The sequence below is a fragment of the Thamnophis elegans genome, chromosome 4, assembly GCF_009769535.1.
Source record: "Thamnophis elegans isolate rThaEle1 chromosome 4, rThaEle1.pri, whole genome shotgun sequence".
Taxonomy (NCBI): domain Eukaryota; kingdom Metazoa; phylum Chordata; class Lepidosauria; order Squamata; family Colubridae; genus Thamnophis; species Thamnophis elegans.
In genome coordinates, this window is record NC_045544.1 from 67,707,501 (window position 1) to 67,721,435 (window position 13,935).

Sequence of the window (13,935 nt, forward strand, 5' to 3'; positions counted from 1 at the left end):
GCTGGGATTAAAGCCTGCATTATTTGGAGTAGAAACTGCAATAGGAAGCCAAAGCTCAGATAGCAAAGAGTTTGTGGAGACCTGGCCAGATTTTGGAACTACTTGCTATAGAAGAGTTCCTAGAGCAGTGTTTCTGAACATCAGCATTTTAAAAATGTATGGAATTTAATTCCCAGCATTCCACAGATGGCTTTGGATGAAAATTGCCACACATCATAAAATTGTCAAGGTTGAGAGTGATGTTTTGTAGTAGGTCCAGAAAAATTGAATCAAGTTTTTACATTGTTGGTGTACAACCTTTTGGGAAATCCCATAGAATTTAAGCCAGAGAAATATACTAAAGAAGACTCATATCTGATTGCACAAATAATAACAGTAGCTAGAATTGTATTTGCACAAAATTGGAAAGCAGACAAAATCCCATCAGAAGGAGAGATAATAAAGAAGATATTAGATTGTGCAGAAATGAATAGGTTGACATTGAGAATAAAGGACAAAGAGGAATCAGTGTACTGCAGGACATGGGGTGATTTTTATGTTTGGTTTGAAAAAAGATACAAATAGAAAGAGAAAGGAACAAAGCACAAAACAAATAACTCAGATGACATGTTATGAAATCAGGGGGAGGGGTAATAAGAAAGTATGAAAATGTAAATATACAGGCGGAAAAATGATATGAATTGACAAATGTTAAATAGCAATTATAAGAATGTATATTTAAGAATGAATTTGAAAGAAAAAATAAAAAACTTTTTTCAAAAAATAAATACAAAAAAAAAACTTTTGGGAAATCAAGAGCTAAGAGTCAGAACAAAAGAGAAAATGGCTGGAGCAATTCAGAAAATTGAATAAGTTCTATTTCTGTTAAATGCTTTCCATTTTCTTTTCAGTTCTAGTCTCTTGAAGATATCTTCATCATATCTAGTTTTTAAATCACTTATTTTAAATTATATAAACAGCAGCTGGAGAGGGGATGGCCAAAAATATTTAGGTGCCATAGGCTGTGTAAACCATAACATCATAGAGTTGAAAGGGGCCATTTAGGCCAGTGAGTGCAACCACCCACTTAATGCGGAAATCCAAATTAAAACATCCCAGCCAGATGGCTGTCTAATCTTCACTGAAGCACATCCATTGAAGTGGAGCACACCAGCTTTCTCTCTCTCTCTCTCTCTCTCTCTCTCTCTCTCTCTCTCTCTCTCTCTCTCTCTCTCTCTGTGTGTGTGTGTGTGTGTGTGTGTGTGTGAGAGAGAGAAGCATTTATCAACTGGGTGGGTACATGACTGTATTCTGGGAATCAGTTGTGGTTTATGAAACTTGCAGTTTATGCTCAACTGTAGGTAAAGTTGATCTTCAGTCCTGGTTTGGTCCAATAAAGATTTGAAAACTGTTTTGGCAAACTGTAATATTTTCATTTCCAGAACAGAGCAATTGAATCAGTTCAGCAAATTAAAAGAGAGGCAGTAATCAATTAATTATTCTAATGGGTCAAAAGATGCGTATCATCCAGTCTCTTAATGTATTCGGAGTTGGTGACTTCTGTTAACCATGGTGGGGGCAGTGAAATAATTTCTCAGATTGGATGGTTTATTCTCCCAAATCCAATCTGAGCTCAACTAGGGTTGCTTACAGTATTTCCCCAAACGGTGTATCTATCTGGTTTGCATTGCAGCCTGGACAGAACTACACCATTAGTTGCTTGGAACCTCCAGTTCTTGCACAGAGTATTGATTGATGTGAGAAACTACAGGCTCTTCTTAGAGCCCCATCTTCATGTGAAATGGAAATTTGGCAGCTAACCACTAAATGTCGTGTTATGCCATTGAAAAAGTTTAGGGTTAGGAAAGAAACATTGAAAAATGAATATAGAACTATAGATACAGATACAAAAATAGATGTAGGATGGGATCAAAGTTTTAAATTACATTGTTCACATTGTTTTATATGCTGGTCTGCATGGGTTTGTCATTTCTTCATACATGCACAACGACAGCTTGTAACATTTTGCCTTTAGATTTAAGGAGAAAGAAACCTATTGGTCAATGGAAGCAATAGGTGTGTGTGTGTACCTGTTTGCTGTTCTGTTTCCTAAAACTTTTAAGTGAGGCTCTGGAGCGGTGAAGTCAAAGTAAAATCATATGTCATGATGTCATAGGATTAATTACTTTTTAAATATAAATTGTGTAGATGATATATCATAGAGCCGTGGTGGTGGAGTGGTTAGAATGCAGTACTGCAGGCTACTTCTGCTGACTGCCGGCTGCCAGCAGTTCAGCAGTTCAAATCTCACCAGGCTCAAGGTTGACTGAGCCTTCCATCCTTCCAAGGTTGATAAAATGAGGACCCAGATTGTTGGAGGCAATAGCTGACTTGGTGAACCACTTAGAGAGGGCTGTAAAACACTGTGAAGCAATATATAAGTCTAAGTGCTATTGCTGTTGCTATTGCTATATCATACACATCACTTCATACAGATCACATGATTTTCGTCATGATATACACGACAGCCTTCTGTTGCAAGAAGTGTGCCAAAATTTATTTTCTTTCTTTCTTTCTTTTTTTTTCTTTCTTTCCTTCCTTCCATCCATCCATCTATTATCTATCTATCTATCTATCTATCTATCTATCTATCTATCTATCTATCTATCTATGACAGCCTATCTTGCAGAGGGCTATACTAGCAATAGCAATATTGCCCCCACAGTCAGCTGAAGTGGCCTGCAGTACTGCACTCTAACCACTGCGCCACCTCGGCTCTATACTCCCTAAGGTTTGCCCATTCTTGTTATAAGGACTGAATGCATTTCATGATTTGTTCTCCTACCTAACTTGTCTGCAGTTAGATAGATATATAATACAATTAACTGGAGTGCTACTCAGATAGCACTTGTGTATTAGAGAACATCTCTTACCGAAGAGGACATTGACAACAATGTTTGTTCCTAGGTGGTGTGTACCAAGGACCTGTGGGTAGCCAGAAGGACTGAGGCGGAGACAGGAATAAAGGGCTAACAAGTTTATTCCCTCAAAGTACAAGCTAACAGTTCAGAACCGGCTTTGAACAGGAATGCCGCCGCTGCTCGTTGGACAGCTCCCTATTTATACGGGAGCTGTCAAACGATCAGCCAATCAGGTGTCGAATTGCTTCCCGCTTAAACTCTTTGTTTTGGCGGCTGCTCAGAACATAACACCCCTCCCCTCTAAGTTCGCGCAAGCGTAGTCTTGCAAGTACGCTGGCCGCCGCCTGATTCGGCCGGATGCCCGGGGCACTTCTGCCCTGCTTGGAGGCTCTGGTTGCTCGGCCGAGGACCCTGCGCCGGAGGATGGTGATTGCCCGGGTCGTCGAGGAAGAACACAGGAGGGTGCTGGCCCACCAGGTAAGTCGCCGCTTCGGTTTAGAGCGCTGGCTGCCTGTTCTCCGGCGGCCTCCTCGTTTCTGGGTTCCCCGTCGCTGGTCGGCGCTGTTGGACTCGATGGGTTGGTCGGTGGCTGCTGGTGTGGTAGCACTGGGTGCCTGCTCCGCAACTGGTCGCAGTGGCGTTTCCACGTTCTGCCGTCGAGGAGCCTGACCCTGTAGGAGCAGGGCCCGGTCTGATCAGTTACTATGCCCGGTAGCCACAAGGGATGCCCTCCATAATTGCGGGCATACACTGCCTCCCCCTGGGCGAAGGATCTCGTCCCTCCCTGAGAATCCAAAGGCGTTGGGGTGGAGTAGGCGGGGTGCAACCGGTCAAGGGTCGTTCGTAGCTGCCGTCCCATAAGGAGCTCGGCCAGGCTGGTGTTGGATTCTGGGGATGGTGTGGAGCGGTGAGCCAACAAGAATGCATCAATGCGTTCTTGCCAGGGCAGGTGATCCATTTTGGAGAGGGCCTCCTTGACGGACTGCACGGTGCGCTCTGCCAATCCATTACTAGAGGGGTGAAAGGGAGAGGTAAGGGCATGTCGGATGCCCTGGGAAGCTAGGAAGGCCTCAAACTTGGCAGCTGTCAGTTGTGGTCCGTTATCGGACACCAACACGTCGGGTAACCCATGGGTGGCAAATACGTGGCGGAGGGTGGCGATAAGTGCGTCCGCCGTTGTGGAGGACATCTGGATGGCCTCGACCCACTTCGAGAAGGCATCCACAACAATCAAGAGCATGCGGCCCTGAATAGGGCCCGCAAAATCAATGTGGATTCGAGACCAGGGGGAGGATGGTGGCTCCCACGTCCGGGGCTCGGCTTTGGGAGGCAAAGCTTGGGCGCCCTGGCATTTCGGGCACCCGGCAACATGGGCGGCTATGTCCTGATCCAACTTAGGCCACCAGACATAGCTTCTGCCCAGGGCTTTCATTCGGACAATGCCGGGGTGTGCTAGGTGAAGCTGTTGCAGGACGGTAGTCCTCAGTGAGGCAGGCACCACGACGCGGTGGCCCCACAGCAGACAGCCGCGCTGGACGGAGAGCTCCGCCAGCCGTGATTTGAAGGGAAGAAAAATGGGATCTACGGGGTCCTTGGGCCACCCTCGCCTAACCCAATCTAGTGCCCGGGATATTACCTGATCCCTTGCGGACAACCGGGCGATGTCGGTGGCAGAAATTGGAAGGTTGAGGTCATCAATGAGGAAGACGGGGGCGGCAGCAGCAGGGTCTTCAGGAGCGTCCGGCAAGGGGCAACGGCTGAGGGCATCGGAGTGAGCGATCTGCTTCCCCGGTCGGTGCAGGAGCAGGTAGTCGTAGGAGGCGAGGAACACAGACCAACGCGTCATTCGGGGCGACAGCACCTGCGGGGCAGGGCGGTCGCCGGCGAGTAACCCCAGCAATGGCTTGTGGTCAGTGACAATTTGGAAGGGGCGGCCGTACAAATAGTGATGGAAACGCCGCACCCCGGCCACAATAGCTAGGGCCTCTTTGTCAATTTGCGCGTAGTTGCGTTCGGAGGCAGAGAGAGTGCGGGAAAAATAGGCAACAGGCACTTCTGCCCCACTAGGCAACTGGTGGGAAAGGACGGCGCCCACCCCGTAGGGTGAAGCGTCGCAGGCGAGCACTAAAGGCAAGTGCTCGCTGTATTGGACGAGGACGTCGTTGGAGATCAGGAGGTGTTTAACAGCTATGAATGCGGAAGCTTCCCGTCGGCCCCAGACCCAGGCAACCCCTGAGTCTAGGAGACGGTGAAGTGGCTCAGCGACAGAGGCTTAATGCGGCAGGAAGACCGCATAGAAATTGAGTAGGCCTAAAAAGGCCTGTAGTTCAGCTCTATTAGTAGGTGCAGGGGCCTCAAGGATGGCTTTGGTCTTGGCAGCAGTGGGGTGGATGCCACTGCCATCAATGAGGAACCCAAGGAACTCTATCTGGGACACTGCAACCTGGCACTTGTCTCTTTTGACTTTGAGTCCCACTTGTTGAAATTTCTGAAGAACCACCCACAATCTGGCCATGAGTTCTTCTAAGGATGTTGCAGATACGAGGACGTCGTCAAAATAGGGGACGACGCCCCGGAGTCCTTGGAGCAACCGCTCCATCAAACTTTGAAAAAGTCCAGGGGCAATGCTCACCCCAAACTGCAATCTGCGGCAACGGAATGCGCCCCGGTGCGTGATGATTGTCTGCGCCTCAGCTGCTTCATTGTCCACCACCAGTTGTTGATACGCTTGTGCAAGGTCGAGTTTCGCAAAAATAGACCCCTTGCCCAGAGTGTGTAGGAGGTGCTGGACCACTGGCACTGGGTACGCGTTGGAAGGCAGGGCACGGTTGATGGAGCAGCGGTAGTCTGCGCAGATCCTCACGCTGCCGTCCGGCTTAATCGGTAGCACGATGGGTGTTTCCCATCGTGCATGATCCACTGGCTCGAGGACGCCCTGAGCTACGAGTTTGTCCAGCTCGACGTCCACCTTCGGCTTGAGTGCAATGGGGACTCGGCGTGGCTTCATTCGCACCGGCTGTACTGACGAGTCGAGGTTAAAAGAAACAGGTGTGCCTGTATATTTGCCTAAGGTGCCATCGAATACAGCTGGAAATTCGTTGACCAGGCAATCGAGTGCAGTTGCGCCGAGGTGGTGGATTCCGCTGACCTGCAGACCTAGGGACTGGAACCAGTCGAGACCTAGCAGGCTGGGCAGCCGTCCCTCGACTATGATGAGAGGTAACCGGCCGTCAAACCCCTTGAACTGCACTCTGACTTTACGGGTGCCAATTAATGGACGTTGCGGAACCGGTGTCAAGCTCCATCTCGCAGGGCTTCCCTTCTAACGTCACCGTTAGTTGGATCTTCTTTTGCAGATGGTGGCAAGAGAGACCGTGGTTAGAGTTGCGGAGAATGGCATGGCAGTCCATTCTAGCTTTCTTGGGGCCTTCTGTCCGGGTTTGATATTGCCGAGACCGCTCGGCTTGGGATTCTGAAGAGGACATGGGCTGCGCTGCTCGGCACACCCGAGCGATGTGGCCCTTTCTGCCACACCGCTGGCAGAGGGCTTGCCTGAATCTGCACTCAGCTCTTTCGTGGTTGCCTCCGCAACCACTACATGCAGATTTAGGGTTGCCCTTCCGCCGATGCCAGCTCTTTCTGTTCGCCTCATCAAGGCGGTTAATGTCCTCATCATGGGTTTCCGCATCGGACTCTTCACTTCCCGAGTCTGGCGGACCGGTCACTGTGTTAAAGGCATTGGCAGCCTGCGCGGAAGTGGCAGACCGGGCCTTCGCGATGGTAGCTAGGGAAGCCGCAGCCATCTCGGAAGCCCGAACTTCGTCAAAGGCAGTTTGGAACGAAAGATCTGTTTTTGTTAGTAGCCGCTTTTGTAGCTTGAGGTCTCGGAGGCCACACACCAGGCGGTCGAGGAGGGCTTCATCGAGATCTCGGAACTCACAGTGCAGAGCGGCCGATCATAGTGCAGCAACATACGCGCTGACAGACTCTCCTTCAGCTTGGCTCCGTTGGTGAAACGCGTGCCGGCGGGCTATCTTGGACGGGGATGGAGCATAATGGCTCGTCAGCTTAGCCAGCAGCACGGGCCACGGAACGGCCTTGATAGGCTCAGGAGCTGTGAGAGCCCTGGCGGTGTGGAAAACGTCTGTGCCACAGACGGACAAGAAAAACGCACATTTTCGCTCATCCGTCAGCTCGGTGAGGTCGTGCGCGACCAAAAAACATTCAAACCGAGCCGTGTAAGACTCCCATGTCTCAGAGCCATAGTTGAATGGCGCGAAATTTAACGTGGCCATTCCTGTCAGAGTCAGCAACGTCTCATCGCGGTAGAATTAAGCGCGGTTCTAGTGACTCAGCGAGTGACTTCAGCAGTAAGTGACTTCAGCTTCTCGCACCTCAGTTTGGCAATCCCACCTTCGTCGCCAGTGGTGTGTACCAAGGACCTGTGGGTAGCCAGAAGGACTGAGGCGGAGACAGGAATAAAGGGCTAACAAGTTTATTCCCTCAAAGTACAAGCTAACAGTTCAGAACCGGCTTTGAACAGGAATGCCGCCGCTGCTCGTTGGACAGCTCCCTATTTATACGGGAGCTGTCAAACGATCAGCCAATCAGGTGTCGAATTGCTTCCCGCTTAAACTCTTTGTTTTGGCGGCTGGTCAGAACATAACACCAGGGATAAGATGAGAACTGTAATGACTTATGATCAAAATTTCGGACTCGGTTATGGTTGTCAAGAACTACCTTGTATGCCAGCAGATTTTTGTGCCATTTCACAGAATAGAAATGTTAAGATATTCTCTGGAGGTTCTCCATATGTTACTAGTGGGACAATGATCTCATTACTTTAGTATATGGTATAGACTGTTTCACTGTTAAAATGTGACTTTCTTACAGAGTAATTGTTACATAGGAAAAAGTTGATTGCAGCTCAGTTGGGAACTAGGAGGAGAAACTGGAAAATGTAGTTAATTGTTTGCATGGCTGTGGGTAGAGTGAAAATTACCCATATTTTTCAGAGTATAAGACGAACCCTTTTTCCTCAAAAATGAGGCTGAAAATCTGGGTGCATCTTATATACTGAATACAGCATTTTTTGCCTCCTGAAACCCCGCCCCCTTCACCAAAAATGGCCGCGAAGAACCTGTAGAAGGCTTTCAGAGAGCTCCTGGGGCTCGGAAAGGCAGAAATGAGTGGGAAACGGGCCGTTTTTTGCTCAATTTTGTCCCACCTCCCCAACCTCCAGGAGTATTGTATAAGCCTCCTAAAGGCTATGCATGCAATTTTTTTTGACAAAAAACAGGCCCGTTTTCATGAAAAATGGTCCAGTTTCTGCTTGTTTTTTGGGGGGGGGGGCATCCCTCCGGAACACTCTGCAAGCCCCCTAAAGGCTATTCATGCCTTTTGGGAGGGGGAATGGACCCATTTTCGTGAAAAACGGGCTGGTTTGGGAGGTTTGCAGAGTGCAATAACTTTTTTTTAAAAATTGCCTCTTCAAAACCTTGGTGCATCTTATACTCCGGTGCGTTTTACACTCTGAAAAATATGCTAGGCAAAATTACACACCATCTAGATTAAGCTGGTAAAAATCCTGTTACATGTAAACTGCTCCATCCAATCCTCCTCAATTACCTGTTTTTCCTGTTTTTTATTCCGTTTTTCAGGTGATTCAGGCTTTCATTCAACTTCCATATACAAGTTTACTTCAAAATGTTGGTACTATATTTACCTGTGTGAGTAAGTCAATATCCAGTTGAGTGAGAGGTGAAGGTATAACTACTCATGCAACTAAATTTAGAAAGAGTTGGTCCTAAAAAAAACCTGTTTGTGGTTGGTGTGAGCTCTTTTGTGTGTAGGAAATTATTTATATATACATATACATTCACATACATACACACACACAAACACATACATATATATACAATATTTATATACATACATATAATTTTTATATATATATACACACACACACACATACACATACACACACATACATATATACATACACACACATACACATGATGTGTGTGTATGGCACACACACACACACATATATACACACATATGTGTGTATGTATGTATGTGTATGCATGATTAAACTGATTACTATGCAATTCCACGAAAATGTGTGTCTAGCTTAAAGAGCTGCAGAAAAGTACTATATTTTCACCCCAGTATGCTCCTAAGCATTTTCTTGGTTTTGAATCTGAACAAATGCTATTACTGAGCAGTAATTGCATTTAGAAGACATACCATCTCCACAGTGCCTCCCACATGGAACCTCTTGTGTAGATAAATCTCAGCAAGGGAACTGGCTTTCAACTAATCTGCTCTCTATATTTTGTCAGCTAAATTAAAGAGCAAGTTATAATTATAAATCTTGTTTTACTTCTAGAGATGGGTAATAAATATCTGTGACAAGGCAAATTTTCTTATAACTGAACTCCTTCCAATGCTTTCTTTGGACTTAGAGCTCATCCATACACCCTACTGCTTTGACTCTGAGATGGCTCACTTACCATTTGCTCAAGACATGCCCTCTCAAGGAAGCCTCCATTTCAAGGCCAGCCTGCTGCTCAGGCAGGCTGAAAATGGATCAAAATGGATCCAGCAGGAAATGAAACTGTCATTCCCATTCTATGTCGTGTGGAGTAAGATCCTCCAGAGAATTGATACTTGCAGGCTTCAACTGCAGGACTCCATGTTTCTATGATCATGTCTGCTTTGGTTGCGGGAAAGGGCAAATATTAACTATTCGCCTTACGCTTTGTTTTGGGGGGAATCCAGAGAATTGTGATCACATGGAAAACCTTCCACAAGGTCAGTATTCCCTTTAGTAAGCTTCTTGCCAATAAGGCAAACTCAGGAATCCACAAGGGAGCAGCACTGCCAACTATCTAGCAATGCCACTTGCCCTGTGCTATCTGGTGGTTCAAGCCACCGAGTGAGGCACAGGCATTGGGCAGAGAAGAACAAAGGGAGAGATTAGTTCCAATGGTGATATCAAATGGAGCTAGGTGAGGAATGAAGATTGCATTTCAGTTAACCATAATATAAACAAATGAATGTAATAGTGAAGCTGCTGTTCCATCCCCATCCGCTGTGCAGATCCTTCAAGTATACCATCTATTAAGGGAATCCTTCACAACTTCATCTAATACCTTTTTCTTTTGGCCAAAAATAGGAAGTGGCGGAAAGTCGCTACCATCCATTCCTGGGTCAATGGCTGCCCTGTCAGAAACTGTAAAAGGAGAAGGAATAACCTTGAGGAACAAGAGGAAGAGCCAAAACCAAGACAAAAGTCAGATAATAGATATTTATTTAGTTCTGTCTAGGGCAGAACTGTAACCCAAGTAAGCATCTTAAGACAAGATCTCCCTAGTTCTCACAGATATAAAGAGAGGAATGGAGGGGAAACACATTCAAATTTCTGTTATAGTATCTTTATAATGTAAATAATATTAGCATATATAACTTTCCTAGTGTATCTTGGAAGGGCTGACAGAAACTCAGAGTTCAGGAATGAGACTAGTACAGGTGATCCTTGACTTACATCCATTCATTTAGAGACAGTTTGAAGTTACAATGGCACTGAAAAAAGTGACTTATTATCATTTTTCACAGTTACAACCATTGCAGCATCCCCATGGTCACATGATCAAAATTCAGTTGCTTGGCAACTGGTTCATTGCAGTGTCCCAGGGTCATGTGATCACTTTTGATCTTCTGACAAAGTCAGTAGGAGAGAAAGATTCACTTAACAATTGTGTTACTAATTTAACAACTGCAGTGATCCATATAAGAGTTGTGACAAGAAAGGTTGTAAAATGGGACAAAACTCTCTTAACAACTGTCTTGTTTAGAAATGGACATTTTGGGGTTATTTGTGGTCTTAAGTTGATATGTATACTGAGGCATAATAAGCTTGTTCAGAGGAACTTAAAGGAACATTGCAAGGGGAACAATTCTAGAAACAGCATATTTTCCTCTTGTCTCAAGCATGGAAGGAAAGCACATCTTTGGGTCTGTGTGAATGAGCCCTCAGGTCTCACTGCAAATTCTGTTTTCAAAGTTGTAATGTGTCTAGTGCCGCTAGTGGTTTGAATGCATATTTTGGAATCATCTAAAATCATACTATTTGTAGTAATTGTCACAGAGGCTGAATGTATGTCAAACTTTTTTTTAAATTTGTTAAGGGAAGTTTTTTTTTAAAAAAAAAAAAACACAGTTGCATCAGAAACAGCAGGAAATTAAAATTTCAGTTTGGAGATATGTGCATATTGCAAAATATTGTGGGTACTTATGACATTTAGTCAAGCCAATATGGCTTAACTGGAAATGCACATATCTCCCCCTTTCTCACTGTTATCACTTAGCCCATTTTCCAATTCTACTGCTTTCTCATTTGTTACAGGATAAAAAGGTATTCTTTAAACTAGGATAGGACTAAGCTTTCTGTGGTCATCGAGTCTCTGCTTACAGGGACAGTGGCTGTAGCTGGTATTCAGGAGCTGTAAATATGAAGCAAAAATGAATGGATGGTGGATAAAAGTGGATCCCATTTAGCATATCTGATGCTAAAATGTAACAATCGGAAATGCCAGAATATAATATTAGAACTATTCCTGAAGAAGCAGGACCCCTTCTCCTAAACAATAGCAGGGATTAAAACAGATTTGTCACAAATAGTTGAACAAATCAACATTTCTCCCCAGCTTTGCAAAAACTCCTTATCACACAGATGCACTCAAAATATTTATTTACTTATCTAGACTGTTCATATAACTGTTCACCTCACAGCAGGGACTCTGGGTGGAGAATAGAGGATTTAAAGCAAAAAAAAAAGAGCGGGGTCCAAGCAACACAATCAATAAAAAAATACTTCCAGAGACAATCAGTATGAGGCATGCCTGAAGACTAAAAGTCATTCCTTTTTCCAGTCAAAAATAGTCGAGAACTAAACTAACCAACCAATCGGATCCAGTTAATATTCTGGCTCAAATACCCGAGGGATCAACCAGCCCTTTATTGCCTTCTAGGAGGCTAACAGGGTGAGACCATCCTGATCTCCAGAGGTTTCTTCTCCCACAGGGTAGGAATTGTGACAGAGAAGGCATCATTCCTAGGTCCCACAAGATGATATTGCCTTGTAGAAAGATTTACAGCAGGGGTATCAAACTCAAGGCCCATGGGCTGGATCCGGCCCACAGGGTGCTTGAATCTGGCCCATGGGGCTACCCTGGAAACAGCAAAGGACCGGCCTGTGGTGCCTCTGCCAGCAAAAATGGAGCTCACAGCCCTCCCGAGCTTCATATCCTCTTGGGGAGGGTTGTAGGAGGCCATTGCAGCCAAAAACAGAGTTCAGGAGCCCTTTTTGCTGGCAGAGTGTTCCTGCCTCCATAGGCATCCCTGACGCAAGTGACATTCAGCTGCCCCCCCCGACTCTCCAGGTCAAACACAATCCTGATGGGGCCGTCAATGAAATCGAGTTTGACACCCCTGATTGAGAGCATGCCAACTCAGTATGTTTTGATGAGCAGAAACAATTGATTATTACTGTAAATAACCTGGTCCTGTGCTGTTTACAGTTTTTGTAGGTAATAACTGTTGTTTAACTGTTTAACTGTTTATTTCATTTATATGCCGCCCTTTTCCCCCGAGGGGGACTCAGGGCGGCTCACAACTCAAAACAAGGGAAGGGGGGATACAAACAATTTGACAACAACACAAAACAATACATAATTTAAAAGCGCAACAATCATACCATTCGAGATAGGGGCACGGTTCTTTAGCCCCAGGCCTGTCGGAACAGCCAGGTTTTAAGGGCTTTGCAGAAGGCCTGGAGGGTGGTGAGGGTGCGAATCTCCACGGGGAGTTCGTTCCAGAGGGTCGGAGCAGCCACAGAGAAGGCTCTCCTCCAGGTAGTCGCCAGTCGACACTGGCCAGTGGATGGAATTCGGAGGAGGCCTAGTCTGTGGGATCTAATCGGTCTGGTGGAGGTAATTGGCAGCAGGCGGTCTCTCAAGTACCCAGGTCCAATACCATGAAGGGCTTTATAAGTGACAACCAGCACCTTGAATTGCACCTGGAAGCCAATTCAGTTCATATTGAGAAACTTCTGCTGCCGCAACTTCCAAATATTCTTCAAGGACAGACCCATGTAGAGTGCCTTGCAGAAATCCAACTGAGAAGTGACTAAGGCAAGAGTTGCTCTAATGACTAAAGCAAGAGGTAATGGTAACATTTTTCCCTCTATTAATAGCTTGATGGGGATTTTATTAATAGGAAATCATGACACACATTGGTGGTGGTGCTGTATTATCATCAGAAAAGGCAAACCTACAGCTTATGATTGGGGGTGTGTGGAATTTCAAGTAAAGCAGGTGCATTGAGCCTATCAAAGGTTCGTCATGCCTATTTGCTTCTTTTTTTTCTGTTCATAAATTAAAATTAGTGATGCTAAATTCTGACAGCTGACCACCAAATTTAAAAGTGTTATCAATCAGGGTTGCCCTTTGAGTTAGATGGTAAAAAAAAAATAAATGAACAAATCTCTCTCCCAAGGTTTTATTCCTGGATTTATTTAGAAGAAATTGAAAGCAGAACAGAGAAACATCTCTGAATGACAATGCATCTGGGACAAAACCATGGAGAGCTGTCATGGAAAATATTGAATCAGAGTTAGTGTTGGCTGAACTTTTTTGTCCCCAAATTCTTCCATTATTCCTTGAACATTAAAAACTGAAGAATAACTTTGGAGCCATAATTAAGCAACATAGTGTTTACGAATAGGGGAAGCTGTGATCTAACATGTGAATTAGACAGCATTTAAACACTATGTATTCTTCTGACATAAAAGGCTAGATTGAATAAAATGTGTTATTTTAGCCCAAGAACAATGCTTTCAAATATTCTTTGGATGACTAAATATTTATCCATACAGAACAAAAATATATCGACACCTACCATGGGTAGCCAAGTGATATTTTTCATGTAATAAACAATGTTTATCTACCTTCCTCAACCTGGTGCACAGGAA

General features: G+C 45.2%; 1 protein-coding gene across 1 annotated transcript; it reads right to left on the reverse strand.

The window, feature by feature from the left end:
* Positions 1–3,177: 3,177 nt before the first annotated feature.
* Positions 3,178–6,703, reverse strand: LOC116507710 (uncharacterized protein K02A2.6-like). Its single transcript, XM_032216035.1, is given in 3 exon segments — positions 3,178–5,102; positions 5,211–6,181; positions 6,183–6,703. Coding segments are annotated over 3 exon segments (3,417 nt in total).
* Between the last annotated feature and the right edge of the window lie 7,232 nt (positions 6,704–13,935).